The sequence below is a fragment of the Pleurodeles waltl genome, chromosome 8, assembly GCF_031143425.1.
Source record: "Pleurodeles waltl isolate 20211129_DDA chromosome 8, aPleWal1.hap1.20221129, whole genome shotgun sequence".
NCBI lineage: Eukaryota > Metazoa > Chordata > Amphibia > Caudata > Salamandridae > Pleurodeles > Pleurodeles waltl.
The window spans coordinates 1,334,679,838-1,334,698,880 of record NC_090447.1 but is presented as its reverse complement, the minus strand read 5'-3'; the positions used below and the strand labels follow the sequence as shown (position 1 = coordinate 1,334,698,880).

The 19,043-nt window shown below is 45.5% G+C and overlaps 1 protein-coding gene across 1 annotated transcript in view; it reads right to left on the bottom strand.

Annotated features, from left to right (window-relative positions):
• GUCY1A2 (guanylate cyclase 1 soluble subunit alpha 2) overlaps positions 1–19,043 on the bottom strand; it is a 1,233,955-nt gene that overhangs the window by 1,003,424 nt on the left and 211,488 nt on the right. Inside the window, exon 3 of the mRNA XM_069203198.1 lies at positions 10,197–10,318. Within this exon, the coding sequence (XP_069059299.1) occupies positions 10,197–10,318 (122 nt within the window). The remainder of the gene's footprint in view (positions 1–10,196; positions 10,319–19,043) is intronic.

Sequence of the window (19,043 nt, the reverse complement as noted above, 5' to 3'; positions counted from 1 at the left end):
GCCAGCTTTGAGCAGGTGTAAAACATTATGCCAAAAATGGTGCAGTGAAATCTTGTAAATTTTACTGCTCCATTTTTGTGGGCCTCCTAGCAGCAGAATGCCCCTTGCATACATTATGCCTGGAGCAGGTATAATGTGGAGCAAGGGATTACAAAGTGGCATAATGCATTCATTGCTCCACTTTGTAAATATGGCACCGCAAAAATGTCTCCTTAATGTCACATAAGTGTAAAAAAAATGACACTAATGTGGTGCAAGAAGGTGCTAGGGGATGTAAATATGCCCCCATGTTTTCACAGTTGTTTTTGGGGCCTCCAACCTCCCTTTAGGGAATCTGAGCTTGCACTCTTTTCGCAAACTGTGATACATTATTTATGTTCCACCACCAGGGGTATAGCTCCAGGGGGAGGTATGGGTTGTTACATCCCCATTATAAATGTATCTTCTGTTAAATAGTTGGGCGTAGGTGCTTTCAGTCGGTATGATGGGATCTTCGGATTTCAACAGGAATTTTTACATGCACACGGGCATAAATGCACAGACTTTTTCCCTCTCTGTTTTAAAAGTCTTCAACTATGTTGGTTATTTTACAAACTATTGTGTTTTCTCTCCCTTGGTACCCCGATCAATCAATATGCGTCTCTCTTTCCACAGCCCCTTTGGCCCCTCTCATCCACACTGCTTATAATATAATATATTTTAACATTATGGGGGTGATTCTGACCCCGGCGGTACTAGACCGCCGGGGTCAGGGTCGGCTGGAGCACCGCCAACAGGCTGGCGGTGCCCCGCAGGGCATTCTGACCGCGGCGGTTCAGCCGCGGTCAGAAGAGGAAAACCGGCGGTCTCCCGCCGCTGCGCCGCCATGGGGATTCAGACACCCCATACCGCCATCCTGTTCCTGGCGGTTCGCCCGCCAGGAACAGGATGGCGGTATGGGGTGTCGTGGGGACCCTGGGGGCCCCTGCAGTGCCCATGCCAATGGCATGGGCACTGCAGGGGCCCCCATAAGCGGGCCCCACTTTGAATTTCACTGTCTGCATTGCAGACAGTGAAATTCGCGACGGGTGCAACTGCACCCGTCGCACCTTCCCACTCCGCCGGCTCAATTCTGAGCCGGCGTCCTCGTGGGAAGGGCTTTTGCACTGGGCTGGCGGGCGGCCTTTTGGCGGTCGCCCGCCAGCCCAGTGCAAAAGCCAAAATACCCTCAGCGGTCTTGCGACCGCGGAGCGGTATTTTGGAGGGGGGAAGTCTGGCGGGCGGCGGAGGCCGCCCGCCAGACTTAGAATTACCCCCTATATGCCAGCACTATCGATGGAAAATCTAAAGCTCGCCGCCCCCATCTTACTGACCAAGCTATGCCCCTTCCCACCACTTCTTAAGTCACGAGTTACTAACACTTTTTGTTACTTTTTTACCATAACCCTACTCTGCACTATTACATTAACCGTAACTAACCCTGACCCTTTTCATTACCCCTGATCTAACCCCCTTTAATGATCCTCGTACTTATTAGTCAACACCAAGACTCATACCTAGTTGGCCTTACCCAAGCCTTGTCACTCCAGCCAGCCCCCAAACTGCTTAGATGTGTCTCAGATGCCCTAAACTAGCTGCCAGATGGCAAGGAAACTCACTTATAAGGCCTTTTTCTGCTCCTCCCCTGTTTCTACACATTAGCTAGCCCCTAACCATCACAGTAAACTTGTATCCAAATCTAAGCATTCTAAATCCTTGATTTCATCTCTAACCGAAATCTAACACTTTGATAAACAATAATTTTCTATTGATACAAGTTTTTTTCTATCGATTTCTTTTTTTTTTTATTGTTGGCTGTGGAGGTTGGTTATCGTGAGATTCTTTGTGATGAAATCACTCACTTCCTGCCATTTTTATTATATTGCTTTCTTCCCCCCACTGTGGCACTACATTTCTGATCCATCCTGTATTTTGATGCTCTTGTCCTCGGTTCACAATAAAAATGTTTTTATACACTCCCATTTTGGATGCATCTCATCTTGTAGAGTACGCTGGTCCACTGCCATTTGGCGCTAAATCGGCACTTTATAGACACTCACATCAAAATTATAGATACAATAAATTACATAATTTCAGAGCTGTGGCTCATCAAAACGAGGTACATCTGCTAGAGTCTCAGGGTCAATTCAATAAGTTACTTGAGTGTATCACAGACAATGCCCAGTCTGCTCATTGGAACTTCTTGGTCTTTTTTCTATTGTGCCCGCCTAGCACTTTTGCCATTGTACCTAGGTAATAAATTATGACCCTGGCACGTCTCCATCATACACAGTTAGTATATTACGAGCACTTGCAATTAAGCACAGCTAGAACATCATGATCAATTTCTATTTTGCCTCTTTACAACATCATGAATGAACAGTTGTTATAATGTCAGTTCAGACCATCATGGGCACATTCAATTTTGCCCTATTCTCACACTGTTGATGGTTTCCATGGTGTCATGGTAGCCTATTTTTCACAGCAGCACATTATGCCCAGTTTATATTATACCAGTAAGATTATTATAGGCATTTCTTATCTTTACTCTATTTCTACTGATGAAAAATACATACTACACAGAGGGAAGTTTTATCTGCAAGGTGTGGTATGTGGGCAGGGAATGGAAACAAGCACATTTAGAACAACTCTGGAGTGTACATGACAAATCACACCAGTGCAACCAGACATTCACGTTTGGATGTACCAAGCTATCCAATCACCTATTCTTTGCATTAAGTGTAAGCTTCGGAACTGTGTTTAAAGAGTAGAAAACATTCCCATAAGGCCGGGCGAACAGTGACCTCAATTCTTTCATGCAAATACACATTTCCCGAGTGTTTTCTACATACGAGAGGACCCGTGTTTGAGTGAGGTGTGTTGTAACATCGTCCACACATCAAGTTTTGAGTGTACACTGTTCAATTCATTTATTTAACTGAGCAACTTCTTTTTTTATATAATCAGCATCTTGCTCAATGTTTCCATAGCAGCAACATTATTTGGAACAGTGCTCCCCTCCCCAGTCACGGCTCCCTCACACGGAAACCCGGAAGCAGATACTCTCTCTCTCACGTTCCATCATGTTTGTAAAGTGATGTACCTGTTTAGTGGAGAGCGACAATCTACCCCACAGTTTCAATGTTTTCTGTTTCATGGCCAGCAGCATTGCTCCGATGCAAATATGCTTACATCAACAGGTTATTGTTTGCTTTTCTTAGTTCGACTGCAGAGAAAGCCTGTAACTCTCAAGATATGCATCCAATGTGAACAGGGCATTAAGAAAGGGCATTAAGGAGCACTCACATTCCTTCTCCCAACAACGCTGTGCTGAGGATTTACAGAGAGATTGTATATTATTAAGAAGGGCATAAATGTCAGAGAGAATGTGTTTATCAGTGCTTTTAGTCAGGAGCCATTTCTCAAATGGGAGCAGAGGTCGGCTTGCTTGGGGCATAATTGAGGGTTGTGTGACCCAATGACTGATGGCTAGAGACTGTCACCAGGCAGTTTTGGATAGACCATAGTGCTGCTGGATTTGAGGGAAGGTCAGCGAGCCTGATTCATCAAAGAGGTCGCCAATCCTTTTACAATTTGCTTGCTGCCATGCTGCATAACCGGAGCCCTGATGAGCTGGGGAGAAATCTGAATTATTCATGATGGGAGTGAGGGGGGAAATTAGAGTGGAGAGCTTCTTATTCGTCTGTATTTTATCCCACACATCCATTGTGGCTCTCAGAGTAGGAACGATAAACACTCCTGGTGGTCTATATGATTTAGGAAGCCATCGGAAGCCATGGTATCTTCCACATATGGATGTCTGCAATGGCCTGGTCTATGAAGCACCAATGTTTTTCTGTGTGTGACCTGCTCCACTCCACTAAGTATCGCAATTGAGCTGCTTGGTATTAGTGGGCAAGGTGAGGGATCCCCAAGCCCCCCATCTTTATCGGCAAGTAAGTCAGTTTCATGGTTATATGTGGTTTCTTTCCCTCCCAAATGAACTCCTCAATGTGTCGCTGTAACTTAGATATAATATGTGGAGGGGGAGCTAATGACAGCGTCCTCCTAATATATAGAATTTTAGGAAGTAAAGTCATTTTTACTGCTGCAATAACCCCCAACCAGGAAAGTGTATGGTTCTTCCATTTGTGTAAATCCGCCTGTGTATTTGTTAATAAAGCACTGTAGTAAGAAGCTACAGTTTGAACAGTAGTAGGGTGAATGTTAAGGCCCAAGTATCCCACCCTCCCCTGTAGCCCAATCAAATGGAAATTGTTGTTGCAGAATAGCCTGTGTTGATGTTGGGAGTGTTAAATTTAGTATCTGGGATTTTTGTAAATTCACTTTAAATCCTGAAGCTCCCGAAAACAGCTCTACCTCATTCATCAGCGGAGGCAAGGAACGGAAAGGATGCGTTAGCATCACCATAACATCATCTGCATATAGCAATAGTTTATGATCTCGTCCCCCCATTGTAATACCTGTTATCAAGGGGTTTCGTCCAATGCACTCTGCCGTGGGTTCAATATACAGTGCAAAAAGTAATGGAGAGAGCGGGCAGCCCTGTCTAGTGCCTCTAGTCACCGGGAAAGGGGATGACATTAACCCATTTACCCCAACCACCACTTGTGGTCTATTGTAAATGCCTTGTATCCATTTAATAAATCTCTCACCCAGTCCCACCTTCCACAAGACTGCAAACAAGTAGAGCCAATGACCCCGGTCAAATGCCTTTTCAGCATCTATAGAATGCCGGTAGTTGAGAGCGTTGGATTTATCTAGTAGGTGGCATATACGTCTTTTGTTGTTAATACAATTGTGTTCAGGGATGAATCCGGCCTGATCCGGGTCCATGAGACTTTGCATATAAGGAGCAAGTCTATTCGCCAATATAGACGTGAAGATCTTGGCATCCATGTTAATTAAGGATATTGGTCTATAAGACGAGCAATATAAAAGGTCTTTACCCAGCTTAGGCAGAACTGTAATGGAAGCGAGTTTCATAGCGGGTGTAAGGGAGCCCGCATACCCAAATGAATTGTACAAGCACGTTAGGATTGGGGCCAGTTGCTTAGAGAATAATTTATAAAATTCGATGGGGTAGTCATCCCTCCCAGGAGCTTTGCCAGATTGGAGCCGGGAGATTGCTGAAAGTGCCTCTTCTAACTGTATGTCCCATTCTAGCTGTCCAGCGTCCACTTTAGGCAGACTCTCTATTGGTATGCCTTCCAGGTATGATATACGGTCCCCCTCTAGCAAGGGTTCAGCAGTGTAGAGTTGGGAATAAAATTGTTCGAAAGCTTGAACTATTTGTTCAACCTGGTCAATGCATACCCCCTGCTGGTCTATTAGTGCCTCAACCCTCTGTTTGGTAGTCTGGGCCCATAGGCGAAGTGCTAATAAACGGCCCGCTTTGTTGCTCCCCACATAGTACTTTTGTTTAGTGCGAAGCAGGGCATATGTTGCCCTGTCCATGTCTAGCGCACATAATTGCTTGCACACTGTGTTTAGTGTTCTGCGAGTTTAATGGGATCCTGTATGTGTGTGCTCCCCTTGTCTTGTTTGAGTGTAGCTATATCTGTGCACAATGCTCCAAAGAGAGATTCCAGGAAGATCCGTGTAACCGGTTCAGTGTCGTCAGTTGAGCTGATAGAATTGCTCATTCCATTGGATTGCCGCAGTTGGGTGTCATTGTCTGTCTGTGCTATTCCTTTCCCTGAAGCCTTCATGAGTTAGTCTCTAATCGAGGAATTTATTTTGTGTGATCGCAGGCCTGCCATGGTCTCTCCACCGCAGCCTCGCAGGGCGTCTTCACAGAGTTTCCACTGAATAGTTCACCCCCAATAGAACAATATTGTCATATTCCCTTCACTATTTCTGGTGCATGGGGGTGTCCTGGGTGGTGCCCCTGAGAAGGCTGAGGTACATTTGTCTTGGGTGTCGCCACTCCCCAGTTCTATTATTCCTCCGCATATGCTCATTCAGGTGGCCTGTCCCCAAGTGCTGAAGGATAGCCCCAGTGTGCCGTAGGCAGGCCTGTCCTCAATAGTTCATGCGGCTATCTCGCTGTGATCACATTCTCCTCTATGCACTATTGCTATTTGTGCGGTGTTCCCGTGGATAGGCCTCAACTCCAGCACGCAATGCCCATTGCCATGAGAGGCCTGCGTCGTGGATATCCTGGGGCGTATTCTCGATGGGATTGCTGTGCCCTCTGATTACAGACAGCTTCACTGAGGGTTAGAGCTGTGCTGAGCATTGTTAGAAATGGGGTTTCTGGTTGGCTAGGGTATGCACTTCAGCCAGGCAGAACTTACCCACTCTAGTCAGGGCAAGGGAGTTACACGTTCAATATAACCCCTGCTCACCCCCTTGGTAGCTTGGCACGAGCAGTCAGGCTTAACCCGGAGGCAATGTGTAAAGCGTTTGCACAACACACACACATATGTGACGCAGTATCCCCAACACAAAGGAAACACAACACCAGATTATATGAAAATATACTGTATTGTACACAATGCAATTATCAGACCAAACATCACATAACAGTACTATCCTGCTACCTTAGCAGTTGTCAGAACGTTACACATTAGTTACTCTGCAACCTAGCAGTAGTCACACATAACACACAGGTTACTCAGTATTCTGCAACATAAGCAGTAGTCAGGAAAACACGTTATTACATCACAGCACTTGTCATAAGAATAACATAAAATGCCCATAGTAGGAACATTAGAAAACATATGGCAAGTTAGAAAAACATATTAGCAAGCATGTCCATAAAAGGAACATTTGCATACACATATGTAAAAACATCAAACACAGGTAGGTAATATATGAATCAAACAAAAGTCTGTAGAAAGAACTTTGGATTGCAACTATATTGGTCCTTTAAACAGTACCTGGTTGGATGAAGGCACCTCCAGTGCCTAGAAGGCGAACAATGGGGCCCCCGGCGCTCGTATGCGCAAAAAGGGGGCCTCCCTTATACTCTGGGGTCAGAGGAGGGTGACATGCACCTCCTCTCTTTTATAGACAGGCCCCTCCGGGGACCGTGATTATTATCGGGGGCCCCCCAGGGCCTCAACCGGCCCTCACGAGGGGGGCCAAAGCCAGCAAAAACAACTTAGGGCAGGAGGGGGGCACCACGCACCCCCTCCGGTTTAATGACAGGCCCCTCCCGGGACCCGCGATCTCTGGGGTCCCCCCCGGGCCTCCACTGGCCCTTCCACCAAGGGGGGGGCCCACAATAATGCCCGTTTTACCTAACAGCAGAAAAGGCGCGTCCTTCTCCTAACGCAGAGGCCAGGGGGAAGGGGGCACTCCCCGCGCCTTCCCCTGGTCCTGCCGTGAAGCCACAAGAAGATCAGACCCCTCCTGGTGCCCGAGCAGACACTCGCCTGCACCCGATGCGGTGCGCAAGTGTTCTTCCAGGTTCCCGGGCTGCTGCGGTGATCTTATTTAAAGGGGCACAATGCAGCAAGGAGCCTACGAGCTCCCAAGGCTACGTAAGCGCGCTGCAATCTGCGCTATGGCAGCCGCAACCACGAAGAAGCACCCCTCGTGAAGAAATGGATGCAGGGGTCAGGGGCCACAGCACCCTGCCCCTGGGGAGCAGAATCTTAAGACAAGGTCCTCAGGTGGAGGGCCCAGCTACATGCCAGCACAAGGGAAAGGCAGCAAGTGGCAAGTCCTTCACAGTGACCAGGCAGGTCACAGGTCAGCACAGCAGCAGCAGTCCATGGCGGTTCCTGGTGAGTCCTTTCAGCCTTTGGTGTCCAGTTCCAAGATGATTCCAAGAGTCTCCAAATTGTGGGGAAAATTCCCTTGTACTTATAGTCAGTTCTTACAGGGTTTTACAATGGTAGGGAGAGGAGGTTTCAGCCAGTTACAACTGGTTCTGGGAGTGCCCCCTCTCTCCTTTCAGCACAGGCTCCAAACATCAGTGGGGGGTTAACGACCCTATTGTGTGAGGCCAGGGCACAGCCTTTACAAATGTAGGTGTGCCCCGCCTCTCCCTTCTCTCAGCCCAGGAAGACTATTCAGTATGTAGATGCACCTCAGTGACACCTCCACCCTCCCTGTGTACAGGCTGTCTGAAAAGTATGCACAAAGCCCCAACTGTCACTGTGCCCAGACGTGGATTGGAGTCAAGCTGCAAAACACCAGAGTCATAAGCACAGATAAATGTGCACTTTCTAGAAGTGGCATTTCTGTGATAGTAATAAAAAATACACCCACACCAGTAAGCAGCATTTATTATCACCATCACAACCATACCAAACACACCTACGCTACCCCTCATAAATCAGACAATACCCCTTACACATAAGGCAGGGCATTTCTAATGCAATCCTATGAGAAGGCAGCACTCACAGCAGTGAGACACCAAGTTAGGCTGTTTGTCACTACCAGGACAGGCCATGCAATATGGCACATGTCCTGCCTTTCTACACACATGGCACCCTGCCCATAGAGCTACCTAGGGCGTACCTCAGGGGTGACTTACATGTAGTAAAAGGGGAGTTCTGGGCCTGGCAAGTAAATTTAGATGCCAGGTCCCTGTGGCAGAAAACTGTGCACACAGGCCCTGCGCTAGCAGGCCTGAGACAGGTTTTGAAAGTCTACTTCAGTGGGTGGCGCAAGCAGCGCTGCAGGCCCACTAGTAGTATTTAATTTACAGGCCCTGGGTATAGAGATACCACTGTACAAGGGACTTATAGGTAAATTAAATATGCCAATTAGGTAGAAGCCAATCACACCAACTTTAGATGGGAGAGCACCTGCACTTTAGCACTGGTCAGCAGTGATAAAGTGCTCAGAGTCCTAGAGCCAACAGCGAAAGGTCAGAAAAACCAGGAGGAAGGAGGCAAAAAGACTGGGGATGACCCTGCGTAAGGCAATAAGTCCAACAAGAATAGAAAGTAGAAATCGTTTTTTGGGTACATCGTTGCTTTGCGGTGGAGAAATCTGGCCTCTGAGCGCTCTTACCGCCAGGCAGCCACAATCTTTGAGCTCAGGCGCGTTGTGAAGCACCTTCTCAGTCGGTCCACTAAACGAACCCGGGACGTCCAAACCATTGTTCTTCTCACTCTCCCTGTGTTCAGCGGTGCTCCGAGGTGCCTTTCTGGTCTGTGTGCGGGCCAGAGAGGCAAGACCTCCGACAGATTCTGTCATGCGACATCAGAGCTTGGAAAATTCACTCTGGCTCGGATGCCATCTTGGTCATGCCCTCACATCTCTGTTTTAAAGGTCTCAAAAATGGGTATTATACAAAATATTGAGTTTTAAGTAATCATTAATATCTGCACTCTTCTCACTTCCTCCTGCTGCTAAAGCAGCCCTCCAACTCTGCTTCTCGTAATGTATTTTAACCAGCATGGTTGCTGGACAATCTGAAGCCCACACCCCCTAATCTTACTGACAAAGCTGCACCCCTGCCTAATGAGGGTCATAAAGGTCAGATGCAGGTCCACTGAGACCAATTTGATCTTATTCACCATTGTTGAGCACAAAGAGTGGCACGACTCACAAGAGGCTGTGCATTAAGTGGTCATCCTGTCTTTTCCCAATTTTAACAATGCTATGAAAATTGTATTATATCTGCTCAGCACCAGCACTTAATTCTTAACACCAGCCCTTTTTTATGACAGTCCAGCCAATGGTTGCAACATTTTCAGCAGAGCATATTGGGTTAACAATTCAAAATAAAATAAACTATAATAATGGCACCAAGTCCAGGCCATTGGTAGTGGCATTTTGCAGCACTTCCAGGAAAAGTGTGTGCTGGAAACTGCAGTTGCATCCGAAAGGGTACCTTGAGTTTTGGTACTTAAGTTTTTTTTAAAAGAAATTAAGCACTGTACTCTGCAGATCAGCATGGAGGTCAAACAATGCAGTTTCTTCAGACATAGAAGATATAAACAAATCTATGTGGCCGTAGCACACAGATTAAATTTGCTGATAAAATGAGACAATTTATTATCATATCACGAGGAAATCGAATTACCTCTACAACTGATACAGTCCATAATTTGACATCTAAGTTCTACTTTTTAACAGGAATCCCGAGGCGGACAACACTGCAATGCATCTGTTAGTAATACACGAGGCAACACACAGAGACATGCAAATGACATGAGATTGTTATGGTGAGGATCGCAAAAGGAATTTACCAAGGAGGTTTGCGGTGTAGTGCAGTATTCCTGAGACTTCTTCGGCTTCGTCACTGCCAGAATGTTCTGCATACGGACATCTACTCCAAACATTATGAAAATTCTTCTCTGCTTCTCTGTACCTTAAAAAAAAAAACGCGATTTTATAATCAAAAACTAATACAAAAAATACACGACTTCCAATGTTCATACAGTGCTAAACAATTTAATCTGAGTCATAGTGACACAAGGGTATAAGATTGGCCACCCAAAAGAGGCCCTCCAGCAGCAGAGGTAAAATCAAGCTTTCCACCCACCAATATTTGTATGGAGGCCAGCGACTTTTGCGAAATTTTATGATGCTGCAGAGCACATGGGGAAACATTTGAGGAAAGTATATGAAAATGTGTTTCTTTTTATCAAAGTTGTTCCTTAGACATTGTTCAAAACTAGATCGGATTTAAAGATAACTTTCCTTCCTGGAAACATGTTGTGCACCCACAAGACTTTTTTTTAGGAAAATTGGATGGAAATGATGCAGTATAACCAGTCGCGTAACGATACGTGAGGGTCCCCGTGCAAAGTGTATGGAGGGCACCCCTCTCCCCCCTGACGCCGCCCTCCTCGGGGACTCAGTCAGAGGCATACTGTCCGTGCACAGTGTACTGTACTGAGGTTGCCCCTGGGCGCTCGGCTATCCCCTTCATCCATCCCACCCTACCCCGCACCCCGCGGGCTGCTGGAGCCTTTGTTACGGCTCTGAGTATAACATTAGCTGAACTTTCACTGAATTAGAAAACCACAAAAGGCGCAAATCACAAGGGGTTAAGAGGGCACCGCTCTTTCACCCCCGGGAGCATTTCTCATAATTTATCGAGTATTGATTAGCTATTCTGATCCGGTACACACTGGTTCTTTGTGTTTACCTTTAACAAAATCATATATCTGTAATCCTGCAACATTTCTTGATTCCTCGCTTTACATCGTTGTTTTGTGAACTCTCACCTTAAAGTATTAGGCCGAGTCTTTTGAAATATTAATACGTGTTTATATACTGTTCTGGTGTTCTTCTATCACAAAGTGCATTCCTGTCTCACTGCTATAGGTTTGCGATGAGTCTGCAATAGGAGAACTACCTCTATCTTTACTAATGCTTGCTTAAAATTTCGTACAGTTTTGCACAAAAGTTTTGGCAGTGGGTTCCCTATGCCAGCTACACCATGTGGAATTGAGAGCTTATCTTGAAAAAGTCCTTGTGTTACACAGGCAATTTAAAACAAATGTCCTTTTGGATATTTCGCTGATCAAATTGTACTAAAACACAGAGAGGTGATTTGGAATGAAGTCCACAGTGTTCCATCTTTCCACAAATTGAAAGCAGTGGGCAGTGGTGGCTTTTTCCGATAACACTTGATGGGGCAGCGTGTGGAGTGGGGGAAGGTGGGGGGGAAATAAAAAAAAAAACGCTCTCCTGACGCTGCCGGATGCCGCCTCAGTGTTCCTCTGCTCCTGCCCCCTCGGTGCTTCTCAGCTCCAGTCCGCACCCAATCCAGATACTTCTTGTCGGGATTGGTCTGAGCGGGCTGAAATGCCTCTCAGTTAGGGACTGGGAGCTTGCACTCGTTCCCCACCCAGCTGTGCAACACAGCTCTGGTGGAAAGTTCTAAGTGTGCATGTCAGTTTGGCCGGCATGGTCATAGCGGCATGTGCACTTACAGTGCACTTACCACTCCGCCTCCCTGCTGCTGATGCAGCGGATGGCCCCACCCCGCCATAGACTCGGAAAACTGGCTAAGTTAAAAATAAAATGATAATAAAATAGTTTTATTATCATTTAATTTTTCTGCTTTCTACTGCCTTTCAGCAGTGGGGCGATGCTCCGTCCCCATAATGAGGGTCCGGACCCTGCTTGAGAGTGTTCTCTCGTCCTCCATGGCTCATATCTCTGATCTCAAGTCCAACAGAGGAATCTGCAGAGCATGCAGTGTTCTTGGGCAGGACATCTCCCTGCAGTCTTTTGCCAAGTCTTCAAGAAGTGGCCCCACTCTGCAGAAAAAGTATTTTATAACCACAGTCTCTCATGAAATATTTTTCCAACCCGATTGGAACCGGACTCTGCTGTATCAGTTATTGATATGGAAAATAAAAAGCATGCCCCCTTAGCAAATTGTATGTTGGGCTGACATGAGGAGCATGTTTGCCTTTGATTTAGCCTATTTCTGTGGTGCTCATACTACATCTGAAATCCAAGGCAATAGTATTCCTTCTGGGGTACTCAGCAGTTTACCACCCATTCTGAATTCTACGCTTCTAGGATTGCCTCCAAATAGCACTGCATATATGGGCAACTCTATAGTATATGTCCAATTGTTCCCGTTTGACTACACCCCCTCCAGCACCTCACAGACTTATTACTATTCCACCTAAAGAGAATTTTCACAGATGTTCTCCGTCTCTGTGCATAAGTGATACCCCTGCATGTGTTGTGAATTATAAGGGCTCATTGTTTGTCGGTAAAGTGTTGGCCCATTTCCTCTTCCCATTTAGACTGGACTTTGCTCCTGATCAGAGAGGTATTTGGTAGTAAGATTTTGTAGATCCTGGAGATCAGTTGAGGGTCATCTTTTGCAGTCACATTTCAAACATATTGCAGAGGACTCAAAATATATAGCAGGGAGTCTTGAAATGGAGCCCACTGAAGTGGTCAAGTCATGAGCAGAGAATAAAGGAGGTGACAGTATGTCTGTGAAAATCTGTGAGCATTGAAAAAAATAAGTTCAATATTCTGGGGTCTAAAGCTACAGCCTGTTCCCCATCAAGCTGCAGAAACCGACAATTTAAAACAATTATTGCTCAGTAACAACTTCCTTAGAGTAATCATAATGCATGTCTTGTCTGTGTTACTTACACCACCTAAGACAAGCCAGTTAGCTAGAAGATAACCATGATGCACCTCTGACCTTAGTAGGATTTATCCTAAACAGATCTGGAGGCCACATTGAGAGCTAAAACTTTCCCACCCAATTTTCTCTCCTGCCTAACCTTACGCTATAAAGCATATTGACCAATGGCTGGTCTCACTGAGACCATCAACCCCTTAATTTCCTTCAAGGATGAACTCTCTCCTGGAAGACTGTGCCAAAATTAAAGCCTTGAACTGATACTTGGACTGATGATGGAAGAATGGAACATACCCTGGTGGCAAATGATCCTACTGCCCAAACTAAGGATTATCAAGCTACTACTCCTAATCTGTCTTCTGTCTTCTAATTGGAACTGGAGACAAACCCCATTACCCTCTTAGACAACCCAACAACAACCACCAATGGGACTAAGGCTGCTGCATACACATTATAGATGCCTTAGTAGGGTTCAACACTATTCACCACCCCTTTCTACTTTGTATGCTGCACAAAATGGGTATTTAAGGCAGATTCTTTACATGTATTGCTTCCTTTCTCTCAGGTTCAGTACAGAGCACATTCTTTCTCGAAATTGTTGGCCCTATAGTTGGCCCTATACTTTAAGATTCATTCACCTGTACTGCAAGGCAGTCTGATAGCAACCATTATGTTTAGCCCACTGCTCAACCTAAACAAGTCCTTTGGTGCCATGCATCGTAGCATTTCCAACAACCAACAAACTATTCTAGAAGTGGAGAAAGCATTATCCATAAACCACTGCAAACTTTCCTTACTTTACTGGCAAATGAAAGGTGAAAGGGTCTGAACTACCTGAGACACAACACCATCAAAATGGAAATTCTACCCTGCGAGGTTTAGACTGCAGACCAACCCTTCCTACAGTAGCCTGTAAAATGGGCCAAAACTCTCTCTTCCACAAGCAGCATTGCAAATCCAGAAGTCACAAGGGACCGAAACCACTGGTCAATGTATTAGTCAAATTCTCTTCTTATATGTTCTAACTTCTGGAGATTGATTCTGCCTTCATTTGAATCCGGCCAGTGAACACAACCAACCAATATGCTTGTGCTGTCAAGACATAACTTTCCCCATGGTTTCATGTCTGTTCAAATAACTGCCTCCTGAGTAGACGGTCACAAATTTAGAACACTTCCGCAATATTTATTCTGGAGGTCATACAGCACCAGGCATGCAAGTGACCCACTGACTCCTGTAGCCAGTTAAATCTCTTTTACACATTGCATCACTGGCCACCAGTGTCATAAGACTGGTCTTCAATAGGGAAAAATGTTGTGGCTATTGGCATAGGTGGATCATCATATCAAAATCCATGCATAAAATTGATATTCCAAAGAGTCCATAAGTCTTGCATAGGTCGACTCTTTTTTTTTATACAAACTGTAAATTATTAGACCTTGCACTCCAAAATGCCACAACAGATGATAACTCTGGTGCTGAATCTTGTGACCTTGGCAGTAAAGTAGCCCCTGGAAATTATATTGATTGGATTTGGTGCAATGTGGCCAGATCCAATATTTACACTTCATTGAAACAGATTTCTTGCAAAGACCTCCTTTTCTGCTGCATCCATTGCTTACTTTGAAAGAACAATTGGAACCTATTGATATGCAGCTGATATTATTGATTCTACTTTGTTTTCCATTGGCTCTACTGTAAGATCCTCAGTACTACTGGCCTCAAAATAAATTTTGTTCTGCCAGCTCGTGTGTAACAAACCACACCCATTGGTGCAGATGTTCTGTACTCACTTCCATATGTTTTTAATCTTTGTCTCTATGTTCACCCAGATGCATCAGCCCGGGATTCCATTGTGCTACGTAGGAGCTAAGATGGATGTAACTATACCTTGATAGACTGAGTAACTAGCCAAGAGTTGAGGTTTTTAAGGAAAATAGAAAACAAATGGGACAAGATCTTGTTTTAGAGCCTAGAGGAAACATAGGAAAAATATGTAATATTAGCTCAAGCCTTCTTGGTAGTGGGAACTGAAGGAGGTGAGCACAGCAAAAAGGATCGCACTTAGTCATATTTGACCATTTGTATCTCTGACCAAGAACTTATGCTTGTGGAGTAATTTAACCTCACATCCACTGCTTTCCCTAGCCATACAAACTAAAACTGCAACTTTTGTTTTAAACACAATTTTTATTGCATTTATTCATCTGCAGCAATACAGAACAAGCACCACTCATTTACTTAACTGACATTTAGGACATTTTCAGTGCAAGACAGGACCAACAGCTTCCCCGCTTACAACTTGACATCCTCAACCATATCCCCATCCACCACCCTTTCTCCCGCCTCCTAAACATCTCCGATTTCCCTAATTGACCAGCCAACTCCTAAAGGTGGTAACACACCGTGCAACATAGTTCCATCAGGTTTACTAGCCATATCAACCCTCCTAGCTCAAGACATAGCGTTCAAGCTTCCCCAGCACTTACAGCAATCGATATGGAACTGTCAGGGGAGTCAGCAGCCGGCGCCTTCAGGCAAGCCAATAGGTCTTCTCAAGCCCTGGCCTTGTCAGTCGTGCAACGCCCTCCCCTCACTTCCTGAAATAGTACTCTGCCCTCACAGTCATCCCATTGCAACAAAGCATTTCTCTAGTTATGTAGCTGAGGTGCTGAGTTTACTTTCCAGCGCATAGTAATTTCCCGCTTGGCTAACACCAAGGCTAAGTCAACAAATCGAGTAGAAAATGTATGTGGACGGGGAAATCCACCCAGCAAACACACAAGGGGGTACAGTGTATCAATCTTTCAGTAACTTCATTCACACAGTCAAGAACATCTTTCCAATAATCTCACAGCTCAGGACCGTCCCACACCATGTGGAACATCTCAGACCCTCCATCCCCACATTGGGGGCAATGCACATCTCTTGCACCAAATATTTGCTTGATTTTGCTTGGTGTAAGAAAGGCTCTGTGCAAGAAATAATAGTTGATAAGCTTAAATTGGACATTGTGGGAGGCTGTATACGTACTGGTAAGGATGGAAGGCCACTGCTGGTCAAGTCTCTGGCTGGCCATATCCTTCTCTCAGCTGTGTTTCAGTGTATCTAGTGGCATATTAATATTTGCTCATGTGGCTTGGTATAGAATAGTGGCAGCTCTAGTTTTCCCAAATGTTGTGCAAAGGATATGACTGCTGTTATGGGTCAAGGGTTCCGCTGGCCTATCACCCCAATGGTTCTACAGGGTTCGTGCTTTGCATGGTATGTGAGAAATTGACATTGGAGTAAATCAATTAAATGTTTGTGATAGTTCCTCGAAGGGCAGCAGTTCTCCATCTCAGAACAGGTCCCCCAGCCTTGAGATTCCTTTCTCAGGCCAAGTAGCCAGTCCACCAGTGCCCCACCTTATTTAACACCTTCAGGTATTGCAGGGGTAACTCTGGTGTGTAGGGTCTGGGGCATTCGTACACTGTAGGCAGTGCTGCCAGCAGCATTGGATAGTCTGCATTTCCAGATCCTCCTCTGTCACCAGTCACCTCGGGAACATAAGTAGATAGAGCTCTACATGTAATGCAGTTGTTTCCGCAAGTTCCTCCCCCCTCGCCTGCAGTCGAGCATATATCCACTTGTTGAGCCACAGAAGTCGGGCTGCCATGTAGTACATCTTAAAGTCAGGAGCTGCAAGACCGCATTTGAGGTGGGTCGGTGCAGTTTATTCAGAGCCACCCGTTATCTCCCCCTGCCCCAAACCAACCCCAAAAGTAGTGAGTCCAGCTCCTTGAAGGTGCTGCGTGGAATCAGTACAGGCAGTGTCGTGAAGAAATACAGCAATCGTGGAAGTACTATCATTTTAGCAACTGCGGTCCTACCAGCCACCGAGATGGGGAGGGTGCTCCAGAAGGCAACCCAGGTGCAGAATAACCTAACCGCCGCCCCAGTTTTTCCATCTATGATGTCCTTAACATTGTGATATATATTCACACCAAGGTATTTTATGCAAGAATCCTCCCAAGTCAGCTCGTGCAGTTCAGGTGGTTGTTACATGCGAGGGGTCAGCGGGTCTTTTGCCAGTTGACCGGCGGGCCCGAAAGAGCACCAGATTCTTTTATGAGTGTGACCGCTCCAGGTGTGCCCTTCCTAGCATTGGCAAGAAATAACAATATGTCACCCACATGTAAGGTTATGGTATATTACCCCGGGTCAGTCCTCTATACGCCACCCCCAATCTCGCTCTACAGGCTAGGGGCGTGGCTGCTATAATGAATAATAAAGAAAGGAGTCAGCCCTGCCTACTTCCTCACCTCACCTCACCACATATGACTGGGAGATCACCCTGCCAGCTCGAACACATGCATACAGAAGCCTGGTCCATTGGATAAAGCCCCTCCCTAGTCCCATCCTATCAAGTACCTAATAGAGAGAGCCCCACTGATGACTATCAAATGCCTTCTCAATATCTATAGAGATCACCACAGCATGACCATCTTCAGTGCTCACAGTATCCATTAAGGAGAGTAATCTACATACATTCAGAGCTGTATTCCTAGCTGGGATAAACCCGTTCTGGTCTGAGTGTATGAGGGCAGCCATATGGGGAGGAGACGTGAGGCGAGAACCCTGCTCAGGAGTTTGTTATCCATGTTCAGCATGGAGAGTGCATGGTATGCCCGCATGCCACAAGGAGGTCGACCCGGTTTAATCAGAGGAATCACAAGAGCACCCCTTGCAGTCACAGGAAGATGCCCCACCTCCTTTGCTGCTGTGTATAATTCCTGTAAAACTGCAAAGTGTGGACTATATCACCTGGTACATGCTTGAAGCCACTCAATAAACCGTTATACACAGGCAACTTTTGACCAGAGATCTCCTTTAGCTTACCAGTGTGACCTACACCTGCCCCAGTGCCCGGTAAATAATTTAACAATGCATCCATCAATGTAGAGACTCAACCCCAATACTAAACCAAGCTAATTATACTGTAAACTCTAGTATGCCAGAGGGAATTCAACTCAACCTTTAATAGGACACCCCCAGAAACCCATAGCAGTGCACCAACTGAAGGTACATAAGAGACAACTTCTTGCTCTCTCACTCCCTTTCAGCACTCAAGATGACCTATGCATAGCTTGAGGTGTGCTGTCACACATTCTTACCGCCCCTTGGACTCTCAGACCACATGCACATTCCCCTCAAGGCTCCTCTCCAGTTATATTCTCTAAAACACCTGTGCGCTCTCCAGCTTGAAACTGACCAGACACAGCCAGAGCACTCAGACTCTACACTAGTAGCAACAGTGTGCTTTACAAGGAAACATATGATATATTTCCTCCTCTACAGTCGGGGAAATGACAAACATAATGCCTCTCATTTCTTAAAGCCAGAGAAATCTAATTAGAAAGAGAGTATTGCATAATATTCATGTTTGATTTATTTCCAAGAGTACATGTCAACTAGATTATCTTACAACCACGGTGCTGTCCTTGTAATTTAATAGCACAGCAGATTCTACCGATAATTAGATTCATATTCTCTTCTGAACACTGCATCTCCAGGCATACATGGTGCTTTATGACAGCAGGTCTCCTCCATACAAAAATAGGCATTATGATTGTCTGCAAGGAATTTGTTGTAAAATGTTTTACACTGAAACACAAAAACATGAGCAGAAATAAACTGGTCAAGTCACGTCATACATTATAAGTTTAAGTCTTCCACGAAGAATTAAGGGGACTTCCATTTTACAATTTCAATTTGCTTACAGTTTCATTACAAGTGAAGAGAGGTATGATTTGACCCAGAAATTAATGCTGCCCTGTATTTTAATTTGGGGAGGTGTCTGTATGAGACTGTTCACAATTCAAGAAAAAAGTATACGTGTACATGTCTACACACTAGACCAAAATAAGACACTGGGACAGTGGTACACACCACAAGCCAATGGACTCAGTCTTCATGATCCTACGGA